The sequence below is a fragment of the Cervus elaphus genome, chromosome 5, assembly GCF_910594005.1.
Source record: "Cervus elaphus chromosome 5, mCerEla1.1, whole genome shotgun sequence".
Classification (NCBI taxonomy): Eukaryota; Metazoa; Chordata; class Mammalia; order Artiodactyla; family Cervidae; genus Cervus; species Cervus elaphus.
This window is the reverse complement of record NC_057819.1, coordinates 67,736,117-67,755,698: the sequence shown is the minus strand read 5'-3', so window position 1 is coordinate 67,755,698 and position 19,582 is coordinate 67,736,117. Positions and strand designations below refer to the sequence as shown.

The 19,582-nt window shown below is 34.5% G+C and overlaps 1 protein-coding gene across 5 annotated transcripts in view; it reads left to right on the top strand.

The window, feature by feature from the left end:
• The window catches only part of TLL1 (tolloid like 1), a 342,701-nt gene that overhangs the window by 140,777 nt on the left and 182,342 nt on the right, over positions 1 to 19,582 (top strand). For all 5 annotated transcript variants that reach the window (XM_043902682.1, XM_043902683.1, XM_043902680.1 and 2 more), the window contains 4 exons: positions 6,872 to 6,982; positions 12,407 to 12,487; positions 13,982 to 14,134; positions 14,667 to 14,784. In XM_043902682.1, the coding sequence (XP_043758617.1) occupies positions 6,872 to 6,982; positions 12,407 to 12,487; positions 13,982 to 14,134; positions 14,667 to 14,784 (463 nt within the window). The remainder of the gene's footprint in view (positions 1 to 6,871; positions 6,983 to 12,406; positions 12,488 to 13,981; positions 14,135 to 14,666; positions 14,785 to 19,582) is intronic.

Sequence of the window (19,582 nt, the reverse complement as noted above, 5' to 3'; positions counted from 1 at the left end):
CTGTGTACTGCAGTAAAAGCAATTTTTTTCTTTCCTTTTTGGTCTCTGATTAAAAAATGTTTGTAGTACAATGAATGCAAATTGCCTTCAAGGGAAAAACAAAACCTGTGGTTTTCCATGTCATGTCAAAATTGTACTTTTTGACATTTTATTTTGGCCTATTGGTTAGCTACAACCCAATTTTTTTACCATAAGAATCTGAGCAGAATTCCAGATAATAAATATTCTAATTTCATTATTTCCCTAATATCATAATCTATAAGTTTTTTGTATTAATTTCTGTATCTGATATCACTGAACACAAATCACTGTATTAAATGGGTTAATGACTGATAATTTATAATTTAAAAATATTTCTCTTCAATTTTTTAATGTAAAATAAATAGAAAATACCATAGAAAGAAAAACAAAAGGCTCCAAAGTATACTTGAGAATTACAAACATCTTGGAGTCTATATAAAAATATATGTTTGGTTACAATGCAAATTGTAATGTTATTGTCATTAATATAAAGTTTCATCATTCATTTAGCTATGCCAATGCATAAGTAAGTATTTAACATGAAATAAGACACTTATGGGCTTCCCAGGTGGTGCTAGTGGTAACTGAACCCACCTGTGAGTGCAGGAAACATAAAAGATATGGATTTAATCATATGTCTGGAAGATTCTCCTGGAAGAGGGCATGGCAATCCATTCCAGTATTCTTGCCTTCAGAATCCCATGGACAGAGGAGCCTGGCAGGTTACAGTCCATAGGGTTGCAAAGAGTCAGATATGACTGAATTGACTTAGCACTCACGCTTGCACAAGACATAGACTGAAGTGGAAGGTGAATTAAGGAAACGTTCAAATGTGTGCCAAAAAAGGAAGAAATTGTGCATTTTAAATTATATGATAGGTTGAAAATTCTAAGATGTCCATTTTTTGTTACTGTTGATAACATCAAGATTTAAAAATATATATGGTTATAAAGTCTATAGCATATCAAGTCTACACATAAATGATATTTGTTTTCTTCTGAATCAATTCACCACATATTCAGAACTGCAAAGCTACTGAAGATACTGGCTTAGGAAAAAAAGCAATCAATAAAAGATGGGCTTATGTATTCCAGAGCAGTTTTGTCTCTTTGTAAAAATTGTCTGGTCTTATGCCTCTTCCTCCACTATGGCCGGGTTTCAGTCGCTCAGTCCTGTCTGACTCTTTGTGACCCTGTGGACTGTAACCCATCTGTTGCATTCTCCTGGGGAGAATACTGGAGTGGGTAGCCGTTTCCTTCTCCAGGGGACCTTCCCGACCCAGGAATCAAACCTGGGTCTCCTGCATTGCAGGCAGATTCTTTACTGACTGAGCCACCAGGAAAGATTTTTCTTCTCGGAGGTGTTATATCAACTTGGACTGCTGATCTTTGTTTGATATAATTCATCAATACATGAATCCTATTGTATGTGAAAAGTCATTACAAGAAAATAAAAATCTAAAACATTTGAGTTTTATTATTACTCATATTATACAAATGTTGTACAGACAACATTTTACTTGGTTAAATGTTCATGCTCTCAAGTCAGCCAGTTGATTCAGAGGAATAAAATTTATACTTGCAGAAAAAATAAAAGTAATAAATAAAACAAAGGTGATAATTATTTGTGACAATGGGAGCTTGTTAAAAATATAAGAAGAAATGGAGTAGCCATCATGGTCAACAAAAGAGTCTGAAAGGCAGTACTTGGATGCAATCTCAAAAATGACAGAATAATCTATGTTCGTTTCTAAGGCAAACCATTCAATATCACAATAAAACAAGTCTATGCCCTAATCTATGCTGAAAAAGCTGAAGTTGAATGGTTCTATAAAGACCTATAAGACCTTCTAGAACTAACACCCAAAAAAGATGTCCTTTTCATTATAGGGTACTGGAATGCAAATGTAGGAAGTCAAGAAACACCTGGAGTAACAGGCAAATATGGCCTTGGAGTACAGAATGAAGCAGGGCAAAGGACAATAAGAGTTTTGCCAAAAGAATGCACTGGTCGTAGCAAACACCCTCTTCCAACAACACAAGAGAAGACTCTACACATGGACATCACCAGATCATCAATACCGAAATCAGATTGATTATATTCTTTGCAGCCAAAGATGGAGAAGCTCTATACAGTCAGCAGAAGCAACCCAGGAGCAGACTTTGGCTCAGATCATGAACTTCTTATTGCCAAATTCAGACTTAAATTGAAGAAAGTAGGGAAAACCACTAGACCATTCAGGTATGACCTAACTGAAAGCCCTTATGATTACACCGTGGAACTGGCAAATAGATTCAAGGGATTAGATATGATAGAAAGATTGCCTGAATAACTATGGATGGAGGTTTGTGACATTGCCCAGGAGGCAGTGATCAAGATCATCCCCAAGAAAAACAAATGCAAAAAGGCAAAATGGTTGTTTGAGGAGATGTTACAAATAGCTGAGAAAAGAAAAGAAGTGAAAGGCAAAGGAGAAAAGGAAAGATATACCCATTTGAATGCAGAGTTCCAAAGAATAGCAAGGAAAGATAAGAAAGCTTTCCTCAGTGATCAATACAAAGAAATAGAGGAAAACAATAGAATAGGAAAGATTAGAGATCTCTTCAAGAAAATTAGAGACACAAAGGGAACATTTCATGCAAAGATGAGCACAATAAATGACAGAAATGGTATGGACCTAACAGAAGCAGGAGGTATTAAGAAGATGTAGCAAGTATACACAGAAGAACTGTACAAAAATGATCTTCATGACCCAGATAACCACGATGGTATGATCATTCACCTAGAGCCAGACATCCTGGAATGCGAAGTCAAGTGGGCCTTCGGAAGCATCACTATGAATAAAACTTGTGGATGTGGTGGAATTCCAGTTGAGCTATTTCAAATCCTAAACGATGATGCTGTGAAAGTGTTTCACTCAATATGCCGGTAAATTTGGAAAACTCAGCAGTGGCCACAGGACAGGAAAAGGTCCATTTTCATTCCAATCCCAAAGAAAGGCAATGCCAAAGAATGTTCAAACTACTGCACTACTGCACATGTCACATGCTAGCAAAGTAATGCTCAAAATTTTCCAAGCCAGCCTTCAAAGTACATCAACCCAGAACTTCCAGATGTTCACGCTGGTTTTAGAAAAGGCAGAGGAACCAGAGATCAAGTTTCCAACATCCATTGGATCATAGAAAAAGCAAGAGAGTTCAAGAAAAACATCTACTTCTGCTTTATTGATTACACCAAAACCTTTGACTGTGTATATCACAACAAACTGGAAAATTCTTCAAGAGATGGGAATATCAGACCACTTTACCTGCCTCCTGAGAAATATGTATGCAGGTTAAGAAGTAACAGTTAGAACTGGACATGGAATAACAGACTGGTTCCAAATTTGGAAAGGAATATGTCAAGGCCATTGTCACCCTGCTTATTTAACTTCTATGCAGAGTACATCATGAGAAATGCCAAACTGCATGAAGCACAAGCTGGAATCAAGATTGCTGGGAAAAATATCAATATCCTCAGATACACAGATGACACCTTCCTTATGAGAGAAAGTGAAGAGGAACTAAAGAGCCTCTTGATGTAAATGAAAGAAGAGAGAGAAAAAGTTGGCTTAAAACTCAGCATTCAAAAAACTAAGATGATGGCATCTGGTCCCATCACTTCATGGCAAATAGATGGGGAAACAACAGCAGACTTCATTTTATTCTGCTCCAAAATCACTGCAGATGGTGACTGCAGCCATGAAATTAAAACATGCTTGGTTCTTGGAAGAAAAGCTATGACCAACCTAGACAGCATCTTAAAAAGCAGAGACATTACTTTGCCAACAAATGTCCATCTAGTCAAAGCTATGGTTTTCCCAGTAGTCATGTATGGATGTGAGAGTTGGACTGGAAAGAAAGCTGAGTGCCAAAGAATTGATGCTTTTGAACTGTAGTGTTGGAGAAGTCTCTTGAGAGTTCCTTGGACTGCAGGGAGATCAAGCCAAGCAATCCTAAAGGAAATCAGTCCTGAAAATTCTTTGGAAGGACTGATGCTGAAGCTGAATCTCCAATACTTTGCCACCTGATGTGAAGAACTGACTCACTGGAAAAGACCCTGATGCTGGGAATGATTGAAGGCAGGAGGAGAAGGGGACAACAGAGGATGAGAAGGTTGGATGGCATCACTGACTTATGAACATGAGTTTGAGCAAGTTCCCAGAGTTTTGATGCACAGGGAATGCTGGCGTGCTCCAGTCCTTGGGGTCACAGGGAGTCGGACACAGCTGAGCAACTGAAATGAAGTGAACTGAACTGAAGATCACTCCACAGAGGTACTAAATCAGACCCTGCATTTTAACCAGATTTTCTGTGATTCCTGGGCAAAACAAAATGTTAGAGAAGCACTTTTTGAGTGTCTCTAGTTGTCTGCCAGCACTCAGAAAGAAATAGGCAGACTGAGAGCGCCGTTCAGTGTCCCCAACTATGTGCCTAGTAAATACACATGATGGAAAGTTTAAATAACTAGCAAGCTTTTATTTACTTAGAATAGTGAAAAATCTTGAAACAAAAAGTGCAAATTTTATTTTTTAAAAAGAACAAGTCTTTTATATAACTCCAAAATATTTTATTTAGGTAAGCCATCTTTTTGGTAGGATATCTGGCTTTAGGGATGATGATGAAGACTCAAACATTCATGCTTCATGTGTATGAATCTGGATTCAATTTCAGGCATCAAGACCAACTTCTTAGCACTATTAAGTCTTATACAGACTTCTTTGTCTCTTTGATGTTAAAAGACAGTAAGCGTCCCTTTGGGCTTCCCATTTGGCACTAGTAGTAAAGAACCCACTTTCCAATGCAGGGGAAGTAAGAGACAGTGGTTCGATCCCTGGGTGGGAGAAGAGGACCTGGAGAAGGGCATGACAACCCATGCCAGTGTTCTTGCCTGGAGACTCCCATGGACAGAGGAACGTGGCAGGCTACAGTCCATAGGGTCATAAAGAGTCGGACATGACTGAAGCGAATTAACACGCACACAGGCAAGCGTCCCTTTACTTCTGCAAACTGCCATTTCATTGACAGTAGGGCCATGGTGAAAGAAGATGGTGAAAGAAGACAGAGTTTGATGAGAGAATTATTTTTTTAATTAAAATTTTAATTGAAGAACAATTATTTTACAATATTGTTATGGTTTCTGTCATATATCAACATGAATCACATATATACCTGTAGCTGATTCATGTTGATGAGAGAATTCTAATAAAGGTTTTTTTCATATGTGGAACTGATTACCCACCTTGAACTAATTTCTATTTTCTTTCTTTCTAGATTTGCAAATAAACAAACCCCTTATCTCATGTCAGTTTTGTATAAGTGAACTAAACTAAGTAAACAATTTTATATCATAAACCTTTGATCAAAACCTGAAGCAATATATAGCTTTCAGGACTGAAGTTTAATTTTATGAATTAACTAATTTTATTAAATAGCTTTTATAGCTAAAATTAATATATATTTAGGTTTGAATTTAATAAAAGTGATTTGAAATGGATTTTGTCATTTTCTAAATTATTAATTTTTAAAACTAAAATATGGTTGATTTGCAATGTTGTGTTAATTTCAGGTGTAAATCATGGTGAATCAGATATATATACTTTTTCAGATTCATTTCCCTTATAGGTTATTACAAAATATTGAGTAAGACTCCTTCTATAATTTTTAATGTAATTTCCTTCTTTCCTTTTTGGTGTTGTAGAAGAAATATCTGAAGAAAAAATTTTAAATATCTCAGAATTTGTCAAGGCAAATTGTCAAATAAGGCATTTGTCAATTCTTTACTATTTCATGATCAATTTATCTTATCATAAATTTGCTACATTTCCTAAAGTTATTATATTTTGATATCTGATAGTACAAAGGGATTGATTAATCTACTTTTGGACTCAAATAAACAAGGAGGCTGCTTTTCGTTATGCAAATATATATTCTGACTTAAAAAATAATAATTTGCTTACTAGTAAATTCATTTACAGTGGTTTATAGAGCTTTCCTTTATTAAGTAGCCTAAACTTCTGGGTATAAAAGAGTATTTCTGGAATTAGGGTGATGTTTTTGAAGCTCCTGAAAATACAAACAAATGTCTTATTTTTTATTAATGATGAAAGGCCAGCACCTAGTCATTGCCTAATAAATGTCGAGTTAATCTATATATTTTATAGATACTCAAGCAATGGCATCTTCAGAGAAGGTACTTTACCACTTTATCAAAACATAATGAATGAGTTGCTATAATAGCATTATATTCTTTTGACTCAATTGCACCTCACTTTATAAAATTATAAAATAGCACATGGCTTAATTGCTACTACCTCTTCTTCCACCTGTCAGTGAAGAATTGCTTATCTCAGGCATCTGCTGTGCATGTCAGCATTCTTTTTCACTCATTTGCAAATTAGCCGTGGTTGCTGAATTCTCTTCCCTTAAGTTTCATTCAGTTCAGTTACTCAGTTATGTCTGACTTTCTGTGACCCCATGAACTACAGCACTCCATGCTTCCCTCTCCATCACTACACCCTTAAGAACCACCCCCACCCCGATAAATCTGAGGTCTTTTCACTCGAAGAAATGACTCTCTCCCTTTCCTCTAAATCATCGGAGTGAGAAAAGCAGATCCCATCCTTTCACAGGTGGCTCACATTACACTGAAACAGGGCCAGTATGTTCAGGTACACTATTTTCTGAAATATCTCTATAGCTATAAGGACCGAATTTCCATATTTTTAGCAGTACTTTTTTCTAATTAGCTCTGTTCGCATTGCTTTTTGCTCTTAAATAATTTGTATTTTAATTGAAATTTTCTTTTTTAGCTGTGTTTTGGGGTGACATTGCCTTAGATGATGAAGATTTAAATGTCTTTCAAATTGATAGGACAATTGACCTTACACAGAACCCCTTTGGAAGATTTGGACACACCACAGGTACGTTTGATTATTTGACTTGGTTTGCATTTATTTAGAAGAAAATATACTCTTGAAATGCTAAAATACAATTTAGATCATTTTGAATGTTCTGGTGATCAAATTTTATTTCCTTGATACAGATTAGTCTATTTATAATTTTAAGTTTTATTCATAAATTCATAATTTTAACTTTATTATGTAATGTAGTTAAGAATGATGTTATAGTGGCTTAAGTACTTTGCAGGTGTTAACTCCTTGAATCCTCATAATGACCCCATTATGAGTAGCTGCTGATGTTATTGTGGTTTACGAGGAGATTTATAAGGTTATGACTGCTTTTCTTGGGGCTTCCCCTGTGGTTCAGTGGTAAAGACTCTGCCTGCAGTGCAGGAGATAGGGGTTCAATCCCTGGGTCAAGACGATCCCCTGGAGGAAGGCATAGCAACCCATTCCAGTATTCTAGTCTGGAGAATCCCAAGGACAGAGGAGCCTGGTGGCCTACAGCCCATAGGGTCGCAAAGAATCAGATATGATGGAAGTGACTGAGCATGCGTGCATAGTTTTCTTGTTATCACACTGCCAGGAAATGACTGAGTCAGGACCAAGGTTCACTTCTGAGGAAGGTTAAATTTCATACTCTTGAACATTATATTCAATTGCCTCCCATTTAAATATTGAGATGCAGAAGGTAAATTATTCTTGAGTGATTATACACAAACATATTTAGAAAAAATTATATATCCATTTTTATAACTTTTATGAAAACCTGGAAGACAGTTTCAATTTTAGCTGTTTGCACATGTTTGAATTATGCCTATATGTGACTTGTAATATTTCAAAGATATTTGGGTTTTCATATTAAAATAATTTAATTAAAATTTGAAAATTATTTATATAATCTTGATACAATTTTTATTCTGTATTTTGGAGAAAATTGAAAGGTTAAAAATATAAAATTTCTTTTTGTAGTTATAGCTAAAGCATTTATTCAGTCATGCTTTTTGATTTCATTGATCTCTCCTCCTCCTAATGCTATTTTTATTTCCTTCTGTATTCCATGGGAAATATATAGTCCCTTTGTGGTATCTAGCAGACAAATATATTTTAGTCTTAAGACTCTTTACTGTGAATTAACAAATCTCTTTTCCCAATTTTCTTTCCCACAAGTTTTTATTATGACAATCTTCCAAAATATAGTGAAGTTGATAGGATGATGCAGTCAACACCCATACACCTCAAAGATGCAGCAATTGTTCAGTTTACCATATTTGCCCTGTGTATGTGTGTGTGTGCATGCATGCATAAGTATGTATAAAATATTTTGAAGTTAATTGCGGATAACATAGGGCTTCTCAGGCAGCACCAGTGGTAAAGAGTCCATTTGCCAATGCAGGAGCCCCAGGAGATGCAGGTTTGATCCCTGAATCAGGAAGATCTCCTGGAGTAGGAAATGGCAAGTGTTCTTGCCTGGAAAATTCCATAGACTGAGGAGCCTGGCGGAGTACAGTCCATAGGGCTGCAAAGAGTAGGACACAACTGAGTAACTGACCACATATGGACACGTGCACACAAATTAGCTTTTCAATGTTATAGGTTAGCATGCCCTTTTAAGAATAAAGACACTACTGTACATAATCAAAATGCAAATGTTACATATGAGAAATTTATGTAAGGTAATAAAACTTAAGAAATTTATTTAAAAGAATATGGTACTTAAAAATAATAAGCTTTAGTCTTTGTTATATATAGTGAGTCTTTTCTGAAACATACACCAAATATATGAGGAAACTGCTTTGCAGTGTAGTCACAGATAGTCCATTCCTATAGGATATGTTTATTGACAGACTGCAAACACTACCTCACACTTAACACTGTCACTGTCCGGCAACAGTGGATTTCAAAAAAGACAGCAATGAGGCAACTCAGCAGAATCTTAAATTTATCACATTACATTCTCAGTTTTCGTTAAAATTTTTGTTAGATTTATGCTTTATTAAAGTGATTTCTTTAGCCCATTGTCCTCTCTTGGTACTAAAGGTGTTCATTTTCTGTGATTTAGAAAGTAATTAGCCTCCAATTAATAAAAATAAATGGAAAAAAAATAAAATGAAGATGAAACAAAGAAAAAAGAAAATTAATACTATTGGGTTGACCAGAAAGTTTGTTCATGTTTTTCAGGGGTTCAGATTTTTCGACTTTATGTATTGGTCAACCCAACATATAATTTTGTCATTTCATTTATAGTTAAGCTCTGAAATGCTAATATTTGGAAGTAAATTATTATTTATAGAAAATCATAAAACAAAAGCATGCTGTCATAAAGACATATTCTAAATATATATGTGAAAAGTACATGTTTCAGAGTAATTAGCACTATTCAGCTGAATTCCAACATCATAAAAGAATTCTATAGTCTGTTTTTACTCTTTTCCCTTTCTTGTTAGTTTTTTTTTATTCCTTTATTTTTTATTTATTTATTTTTTTTTAATTTTTTATTAGTTGGAGGCTAAGTACTTCACAACATTTCAGTGGGTCTTGTCATACATTGATATGAATCAGCCATAAATTTACACGTATTCCCCATCCCGATTCCCCCTCCCACCTCCCTCTCCACCCGATTCCTCTGTGTCTTCCCAGTGCACCAGGCCCGAGCACTTGTCTCATGCATCCCACCTGGGCTGGGGATCTGTTTCACCATAGATAGTATACATGTTGTTCTTTTGAAATATCCCACCCTCACATTCTCCCACAGAGTTCAATAGTCTGTTCTGTATTTCTGTGTCTCTTTTTCTGTTTTGCATATAGGGTTATCGTTACCATCTTTCTAAATTCCATATATATGTGTTAGTATGCTGTAATGTTCTTTATCTTTCTGGCTTACTTCACTCTGTATAATGGGCTCCAGTTTCATCCATCTCATTAGAACTGATTCAAATGAATTCTTTTTAACGGCTGAGTAATATTCCATGGTGTATATGTACCACAGCTTCCTTATCCATTCATCTGCTGATGGGCATCTAGGTTGTTTCCATGTCCTGGCTATTATAAACAGTGCTGCAATGAACATTGGGGTGCACGTGTCTCTTTCAGATCTGGTTTCCTCAGTGTGTATGCCCAGAAGTGGGATTGCTGGGTCAAATGGCAGTTCTATTTCCAGTTTTTTAAGAAATCTCCACACTGTTTTCCATAGCGGCTGTACTAGCTTGCATTCCCACCAACAGTGTAAGAGGGTTCCCTTTTCTCCACACCCTCTCCAGCATTTATTGCTTGTAGACTTTTGGATAGCAGCCATCCTGACTGGCGTGTAATGGTACCTCATTGTGGTTTTGATTTGCATTTCTTTAATAATGAGTGATGTTGAGCATCTTTTCATGTGTTTGTTAGCCATCTGTATGTCTTCTTTGGAGAAATGTCTGTTTAGTTCTCTGGCCCATTTTTTGATTGGGTCATTTATTTTTCTGGAATTGAGCTGCAGGAGTTGCTTGTATATTTTTGAGATTAATCCTTTGTCTGTTTCTTCATTTGCTATTATTTTCTCCCAATCTGAGGGCTGTCTTTTCACCTTACTTATAGTTTGTGGTGCATTGACTATATTTCTTATTTTCTTATTTGAAAATATATTGTCTTTTTTGTAAATATTTGTTTTGTATAATTTCATTTTAGAATTTTTAAAATAGGAGAAATAAATACATATTATGAATTTTACTATTTCAATGAACTATCTATGCATAATTTTATTTATATTGCTATAATAATTTTCAAACTTGCTAAAATATTAAAATATTATTGACTTTGATAATCTTGAAATGTTTTTTCTCATCTATAATATTCTTATGCTTATCATTTACCTTAATATTAACTAAGACATTTATTTTTTCTTCATAATTAGCCTCCTTCTATATCTATGTGTTTCAGGCCTATCTAATATACCATATAATTGTTATGCAATGATCATTTCAAATACATTTTTATCATCCTTTAAAAATGTTTGCTATAACTGCTTAGGAATGAATACACTTAAGTATTACCTCATCTTTCTAAAATGTTCAATGAAAAATATTTCAAAAATTTTTCTCAAGGAGCATAGCAAGAATGTGACTATGTAATTCAAACAATTAAGCAGACTATTATTCAATGAACAAGCATTCTAACTACTCTGCCTTATACGGACTTAATTGATATTTTCTAAAAGATGCTTATATGTTAACAATATTTATTACTTTTTACTAGCTTCAATCTAGGTAATTATGTTTTAGAGTTAATTTCAAAGGGAAAGGAGATATCGAAAGGAAATAGTTCAAAGTGCAAAAACATATTGTTGTTTGCATGAATTTCTGGTACTCTTTCATTGTCTTAGCCCACAGGCTCATGAATCACTTTTTCTGATATCATTAGTGATCATATTAGTTGTTTGCTCAGTGATAACTCTTTGTATTTGTCCATCAGAATTCAACGAGAAGGCAAACTAGGTGATAAAATTAAGACAGCATTTTGGGAAAAAAAAATAAGAGAGCATTTTGTTAAAGACCTGGAATCAGGATCAGAAGACTTGGATTTTCATCAAATGTTCTGCTTTATGATGATGACTTTGTTCTTAAAGCTGCAAGAAAATATATTTTCTTATCCCTAAACCACTCCTCTACATTGTGAGCTATAAAATCTTTATATCTTTTTTATAAAGATTGTAAATTGCACCAACATAATAAAATGTATTTTGCAGCTGGGCATCCTTTCAGATTCTCACTTTGTGACTTTTTAAAAAGCTATGTTATTGGTTTTTATAAATTATAGAAACTAATTTTCAAATTTTATTTGAATGCATTATATTCATTACATATGCTATTAGAAATGTCTCAAACTTGATCCAAGCTTTGGAGCAAAATTTACACTATACACTTGCTTTTTTTCTTTTCATAGTTTTATTGATAAAAAATTGACGTACCTCATGCTCTTTTAGTGTTTTTATTTTCATTTGCTGATTTGCCATCTGAAAGTATTTAGTTTGTATTGGGAATATAGCTGGAATGCAATCAACATGGCAGAACAATTTGGGTCTCTTCCTATAGAATACTATGTGTTGTAAAGTTCACAGTGGAAAAAAAAAAAGTTTCAAATTGTCAAAAGATGACTCAATTGCTATGCTGTCCAAATAAATTGATTTAGATAGCTCTCTGGTTTTCTCCTACCTCTTTAGTTTTAGTTGCAATTTTTTTTAATTGATGGATAATTGCTTTACAGTATTTCATTGGTTTCTACCAAACATATTGTAGAATTTTTACCCCCTTCCAAGATTAATGGATATTATTACTTTAATGCAATTATATAAGACCACATAAAAAGAGATGTCCAAGGAGAAATCAACGTAACATGTTACTATTGCTTATTTACAAGAACTTTAATTTACAGTGAATTTAACCTAACTATTTTCCTTTACTCTTTAAGGTGGATTTGGAGACCATGGGATGTCAAAGAAACGAGGGCCCCTCTACCAACTTATAGACAGAATAAGAAGGATTGGCTCCGGTAAACCCATGTTCAAAGCTGCAGACTCTTGAGTTGCTGCACAGTGAATGTTACACTCGTAGCAGTTCAGTTTGCCGTTAAGATTCAAAGGATGGAAGGATGTATATTGAGAGAGTCCTTTATTCCTTTATATTAGTTGATATGTAATGGAAGATTTTGGAACTTAGTTGGGGACATTTAAAATATTTTAACTCATTTTCAGCTTCTCCTTAATAAAAAATGCATTAGGTGTTTATTTTACTGTTGATATTTATTTCCAAAAAAATGGTATCACAGTAAGGTGTTTTTATCAAGCGTGGAGCTACATCAGTTTTCCTCAAATGAAAAAATATGAATGCTTATTTTGAAACAAAATCCACTTAAAGTAAATTGGTAAACTGATAAATTAGATTAAAAAACAATTAAAAATATTTTTAACTCTTCCAAAAGTATGTATAGGAAAAGATTGAGAGAAACCGCTTTCTGGATTAATGATTAGTTAATATTTAAAATGTTGAATTTATTAGTCACTATTTGTGGATTTTAGAGTTTCTTTTTAAAGTCTCCTGTTCAAAGTTTATATCCTAACTTTCCTTCAGTTGATTGATACTAATTAATTATGCCAAGAATTAATTTTTCCAAAGCTAAGATGCTTTGCTCTAGGATATTAAAAAATTAGAAATGTTAGGGACACAGATATCAGGGGCAAACATTCAATGTTCATTGTGTTTGAAGTGTATGGAAGCTGTAAGCCATTTGTGTCAACAATGATATATCAAGAAGGAAAGTAAATACGAAAGTGTAGGAAAAATAGCACCATAACAAAAAATTGTGAAAGGCTACCGAGCAAAGTTAGTGACTGCAGACCTGAAAGCTACTCCATAGTAGACCGCGTTTTATGTTGGCCTGCTCACCTTGTATACTGATCTCTAAATCATACTGTTGTCTGGATACGAATCCCTAGGAAATTGGAATAGATGTAGCCCATTGTCCCAGAATCTGAGACAATATCTGTATTATCCTTATTTCATTTACTCTCTCTATTATGTAATATTCACAGTTTTTATCTGTACTATGGAATATCAGTTCTGATTTAAAGGATTAGAGATTTCACAGGAGTAAGAAAGGTTTTGGACAAAGTAAGACTTTTTAAAAATGTCTTTTTAATTCTATTGGTGAATTTCTTAGTTATCTAGTAAAGTAGAATACATAAAAGAATTTTTCTGTGCCTTACAAAGTCTACTTGACTTCTGTCCACTGTAAGCTATTGTATTGAAAGTCATCAAAATTTGCTTATAGAGAGAGCATTAGGAAATAGTATGTTTTTTAGCTACTTAAATATTTTAACACTTTACTCAAGTATATAATATATATGAAGTTTTTCTTTAATACATTTTGATTTCAGGCATATTTATATAAATATATAAATAAGACATTTTAACTTGTCCTTTAAGAGGTAAATGATTCTCTGACCGAGGACTTCTGTTTCACAGAATGTTTTAAATGTCACTGCAGGCTTGGAGCAAAACAACACAGTTAAGGAAAAATTACCACTGAAATTCTCAGGGCAAAGTGAGAAAAATAGAGTTCCCAGGGCTGCTACATCAAGAACTGAAAGAGTGTGGCCTGGAGGTGTTATTCCTTATGTCATAGGAGGCAACTTCACTGGTAAGATATTCCCAGAGGGTCTATTTTGATAATGGAACAATGATTATTATATAGACTAAGTATATATATATATTTTATAGAATACTAATACATAAAATATAGTATTAACTCAAATATAAGAAAGATTCCATTCACCTCAGTTGTCAGCATATCTTGAAATTTAAAAACATATATATATGTTTTTATATATATATATAAGAATCTAAAGAACTATTCTGGTTTTTAAAAGGAGTTTCCGATGTGCCCATTAAACCTAGAAGCTGTTTTCTTTTCAGTTGACAAGAACAATACATATATTTGTTCATGAAGCCTTGTACACACAGCCTTGTCAAGACAGTAAGCTCATGGCTATGATTCTGAAGACAGTGCACACTCTCAACAATGGCTCCCTGTGGTACTTGGTGCTAGTATTCTTTGGTCTGGTTATAGTGGTGGCATCTCGTCTGCACAGCCAGGCTCGGGACAGAGGAGCCACATGCAGACTTCTCTCTGGAACAGGCACTGTTTTATTAATGTCATGCCATTTTTCCAGGCAGCCAGCGAGCCATGTTCAAGCAGGCCATGAGGCACTGGGAAAAACACACATGTGTGACTTTCATTGAAAGAGGGGATGAAGAGAGTTACATTGTATTCACATATAGGCCTTGCGGGTAAGTAGAACCAGGGAATGAGTAAAGTAAATATAGAAGGGAAAAAAGTCCATAGATAAGATTCACTTTTCAAATATTTGCTTAGTCTTTTGCCCATTAAAAGTATGAATAAATGAATACTATATTTTAAAGAAATGTATTCTTTGATCACAGACCTCTATGCATCCTCCACCACTGCAGCTGCCCTTCCTTCTGTTCCAAATATATGATAGCACTGCCCACTAACCTGAGTTAGAAACCTCAGTTTTGTTTTCAGTGATTTTCAGTTTTCAACACATTGTTTCTGTTGATATCCACTGTGTCTTTTTGCTTCCACTTTTATTCCATGTCGGTCCTCCTGTCTGTTCAAGCCTTTGTCCTCTCACACCTTCTCTATTTCAACTGCTCTCCAGTCTTAACTCAATTCACTGCCATTAGAATTATCTTCAAAAAATACTAATTAGAGCAAAATGCCACAATTTTTGAGATTCCTCAGTGTTTATAACAACCTACAGTGGTGTTTTCTAGATTTGCTTCTTACAGGATGATAACAATACTCTCTTCAAAACAACTATCCTGTAAGTTGTGAAAATACTGTGTTAAATTTCAGTAAGTATTCCTACAAGTAGTGTGCTAAACCTGCTAATATTCAGCCAATTTAAAGGAATATAGAATACAGTGTCCCCTAAACTTATTTTAAAATGGGAACAGTTATCTCATGCTTCTAATAGTGAAGAATGTGATCAGTATCCCAGAACACATTTTGGGAAATGCCAGCCTGAGAATAAAATCTAGATTCTTGGATATAACATTTACCACAACTTGCATTTACTGCTTCTTCTGCCACCACATCTCTTCACAAATCCCATAATCTAGCTAAGTTACAGTAATAGCAGTCCTCCTAGCAATTCAGTATAGTGTAAGAAAGACTTTTCATTGTGAAAATTTTCACTTTTCCCCTTGTGAAAAGTGAAAGTGAAGTCACTCAGTCGAGTCTGACTCTTTGCGACCCCACAGACTGTAGCCCACCAGGCTCCTCCATCCATGGGATTTTCCAGGCAAGAGTACTGGAGTGAGTTGCCATTTCCTTCTCCAGAGGATCAAACCTGGGTCTCCTGCACTGCAGGCAGACGCTTTTACCATCTGAGCCACCACGGAAACCCTTTCCCCCTTGTATTTCCAGTTAATTGGAACTTATATTTAAATATTTGAGTATTTAAATTGTCTCCATTTTTGTTTGTTTGCTGAGATTAGTTGATAGGGCACACGGTCTACTTTACACTACATCACATCAAGAGGCACATGTTCCTGTACCTACCACTTTAGTGATGCTAATATTTATCAGTGGATTCAAGTGGTGACAGCCATGTCCCTCAATTTTAAGTCCCCATCACTGGAAAATAGTCATTTTCTCATGTTGTTGTTTTCTTTTATTCTTTCTACGTTTAGCTGAAATTCTCTTATAAAGAGGAATTACCTCGAATCAGCTATAGCTATTTGATACCTTCTATTATTTTTCATATGGGGAATTTAAATAAAATGCTTAAATCCTTTGGAGGAAATAATTCTTGCCCTAATGTCACATATTCTGAGGATGGGAAATGTATATATTTCCCTAGGTATTGGGGGCACTACATCATCTGATTTGTCCCATCATATTTTCCTAGAACATTTAAATTAACTTAAAAAGTAATGACTTTTAATTTTGGTTCTATTAATTGACATTAAGGAAAAAGATACATTTTTTTTCTATTTATTTTGGATAGTGCCATAATTTTTTACCTATGAATTATTTACAGTTTTCTTCTAAGTTACTTTATTTATTCTTGATAAGTTTTGATTACATTTGAAGTCTCTTCTAATTCTTTATATATGATGGTTTAGTCGCTAAGCCATGTCTGACTCTTGCAACCCCATGGACTGTAGCCTGCCAGGCTCCTCTGCCCATGGGGATTCTCCAGGCAAGAATACTGGAGTGGGTGGCTATTTCCTTCTCCAGTGAATCTTCCCGACCTAGGAATTGATCCCGGGTCCCCTGCATTGCAGACAGATTCTTTACTGACTGAGCTATAGAGAATAAAGGTCTAAATCTAGACTATCCTTCCTTCCTTCTGGTTATCTAATAAGAGTGGATGTAGCTCAGGTTACATATTTCTAAATATGCAACATATTCAGATCAGTACATCTTTTCTTTACCCACCCTTCAATTTTGTAAAATAAATACGTCCAAAGTACCACTTAATTATTTTATTGCTCAATTTCTGTTTGTAACAAATTCATGTATATATTCATTTTGTTTTACTAGTTTGGTTCTTTTCAAAGTTTTCCATTTCACTTGTTTTACCCTGCTAAGCTATTTTATTTCATGTATTTCATTCTCACCCATTTTTGAGCTATCCACAGTGGTACTTTGCTCTACAACAGCTATCATAACTCCATTTCCACTGTTGGCTCAGATGTCTGCCTTCATCAGTGATGAGGGCAGGGAGCTTACCTCTGTCCCTCATGACACCCAGCACACTGCTTTAGGGGTAGGCTACCAGGCAAGTATCAGCAATTTACATGTCAGCTAAAGTCCACTGCGTGTAATCCTAAAATAAAACAATGTAAGAATTCAAAGGGATTTTTGAAAAACATGTATTCAAGAATTTAGGGATTTGAAAACTGAAGTTATGACTTTCCCCAGGATACTTAAATCTGTAGTTACATTCCTGAAATTAGACCCTTGAGTTTACTTGTTACTGTTATAGTAGTAATGTTGCATTTTGGTGGTTTGTTTTGGTATTGATTTTCCAGTTCAAAGTTTGCACCATATTATTTTTTTTCAGTGATAGGAAGGATGATACTTTTTTATTGAACTTGATCAGGGCCTACTAATCATTCTAATCATTTTGTGACTTCTAAATTTTATTTGAAATTACCATTATTGGCCAAAATTTCATGAAATAGTGATCTTTTGTCATGATGCTGCTGCATTTATAGCTCACAAAAATTAATTTAAATTATCAAAGAGTTTGACAGTTAATATTGCACAATTTAGTGAAATACATCTAAAATAAGATATATTTTGAGTCAAACACCATGCTCTACTGGACTCAGTAATAGGTCTTTTTTCTTATAAGAGATGTGACATATAATATATCACATTTAACAATAGCTAGTATTGTTGGATATGAAGAACCTGTAAGGTGGTGCCATTGATATGAATGGCAACATTTATCTGCTCTGTTTCTAGCTTTAATTTGGAAGGTAAATGCATCTTATTACTTATTATTATCATCACTTTGACTGTGTTTACCTGTTAAGTCAGACAACTTGTAACTCTTGCAAGTTTTAAAAATAAAAGCTGAAATAATCTCCATACTGGAGTGGGTTGCCATTTCCTCCTCTAGGGGATCTTCCCAACCAGTGAAGTTAGGAGTTGAGGAGTTATTAAATATCTGTCTGTGCTTGCACTCATTCATGTCTGATTCTGCAACACTTTGGAGTGTAGCCCACTAGGCTCCTCTGTCCATGGGATTTTCAAGGCAAGAATACTGGAATGGGTTGCCATTTCCTCCTCCAGGGGATCATCCTGACCCAGGGCTTAAACCCACATCTCCTGTGTCTTCTGCATTGCAGGCATATTCTTTACCCACTGAGCCATCAGGGAAGTCCATTATTAAATATGGAATCGTCTATATAATTTAGAGCATAAATTTCCTTTAGTATTCTGCTACAGTCAATTTTTATTCAATAAATATTTATTGGGTGTCTAATTCCTATCAAGCCTTTGATAGGTGTGGAAATAATAAAATTTTAAAAAGAAAAATGTAGAAATCAGAACATTTTGCTATTTAACTCTAGTGCATTTCCTATTTTTAAATTAAATTATGATTGTACATTATATTCTGCATATCTGTATATATATATTCATATGCAAGTTTCTAGATATATGATATCTTTGCTTCATCTACAATGGTCATAGGCTTTAATCTCTATATTGGCAAAAGTTTTAACCTGAGCAATAAATATTTTTCAGTGAATATCTATTACCTTCTTTGGCATTTATCTATTTTGCAATATTACTAATTATAACCAGAAAAAAGTGAGACCATTTTAAAACAGAAGTTGTTTGATTTTATTCTTTGTAAGTCAGAGATTTATGTAACTGAATTTTTATCTTCAATTATTATATGCTAATTTTTAATGATTGCCAAAAAGCAATCAGACTTAGAAATAATTTATTTTCTTATTTTCTAGATTTTATGTATTTTAATTGCATTTCTCTTTGGTAATATTGATTATTCAGATTATGATAGTAGTCACTTATCCATCCTTTTCTATTGAATTCTCACTTCATGTCATTTATACTAACTTTGTGACCTATAAAATTGAGCGTAAGGTGTTTTCTTGGCTTTCCCAGGTATCTTAGAGGTAAAGAATCTGTCCACCAATGCAGGAGCTGCAGAAAACAAGGGTTTGATCCCTGGTTGGGAAGATCCCTTAGAAGAGGAAATTGCAACCCACTCCAGTATTCTTTCCAGGATAATTCCATGGACAGAGGAGCCGGTCAGGCTACAGTCCTGGGTCTCAAAGAGTTGGATACGACTGGAGCAACTGAACAGGCACTTAAGGGGTTCTCTATGCTAGGAAGTTATAGTTAGGCAGAGGAAGTGTGCTAGCCATGATTCTTGCTCTCAAACAGTGAAGACTGGCTAACTTAAACAGAAAACAATAGGAGCAAATTTACTGTTATTTATATAAGGAAATTATTTTTTTTAATTTTGGAAGGAATTTATAGAATTAGACTAATAGAAAAAGTAAAGAGACAAACTGA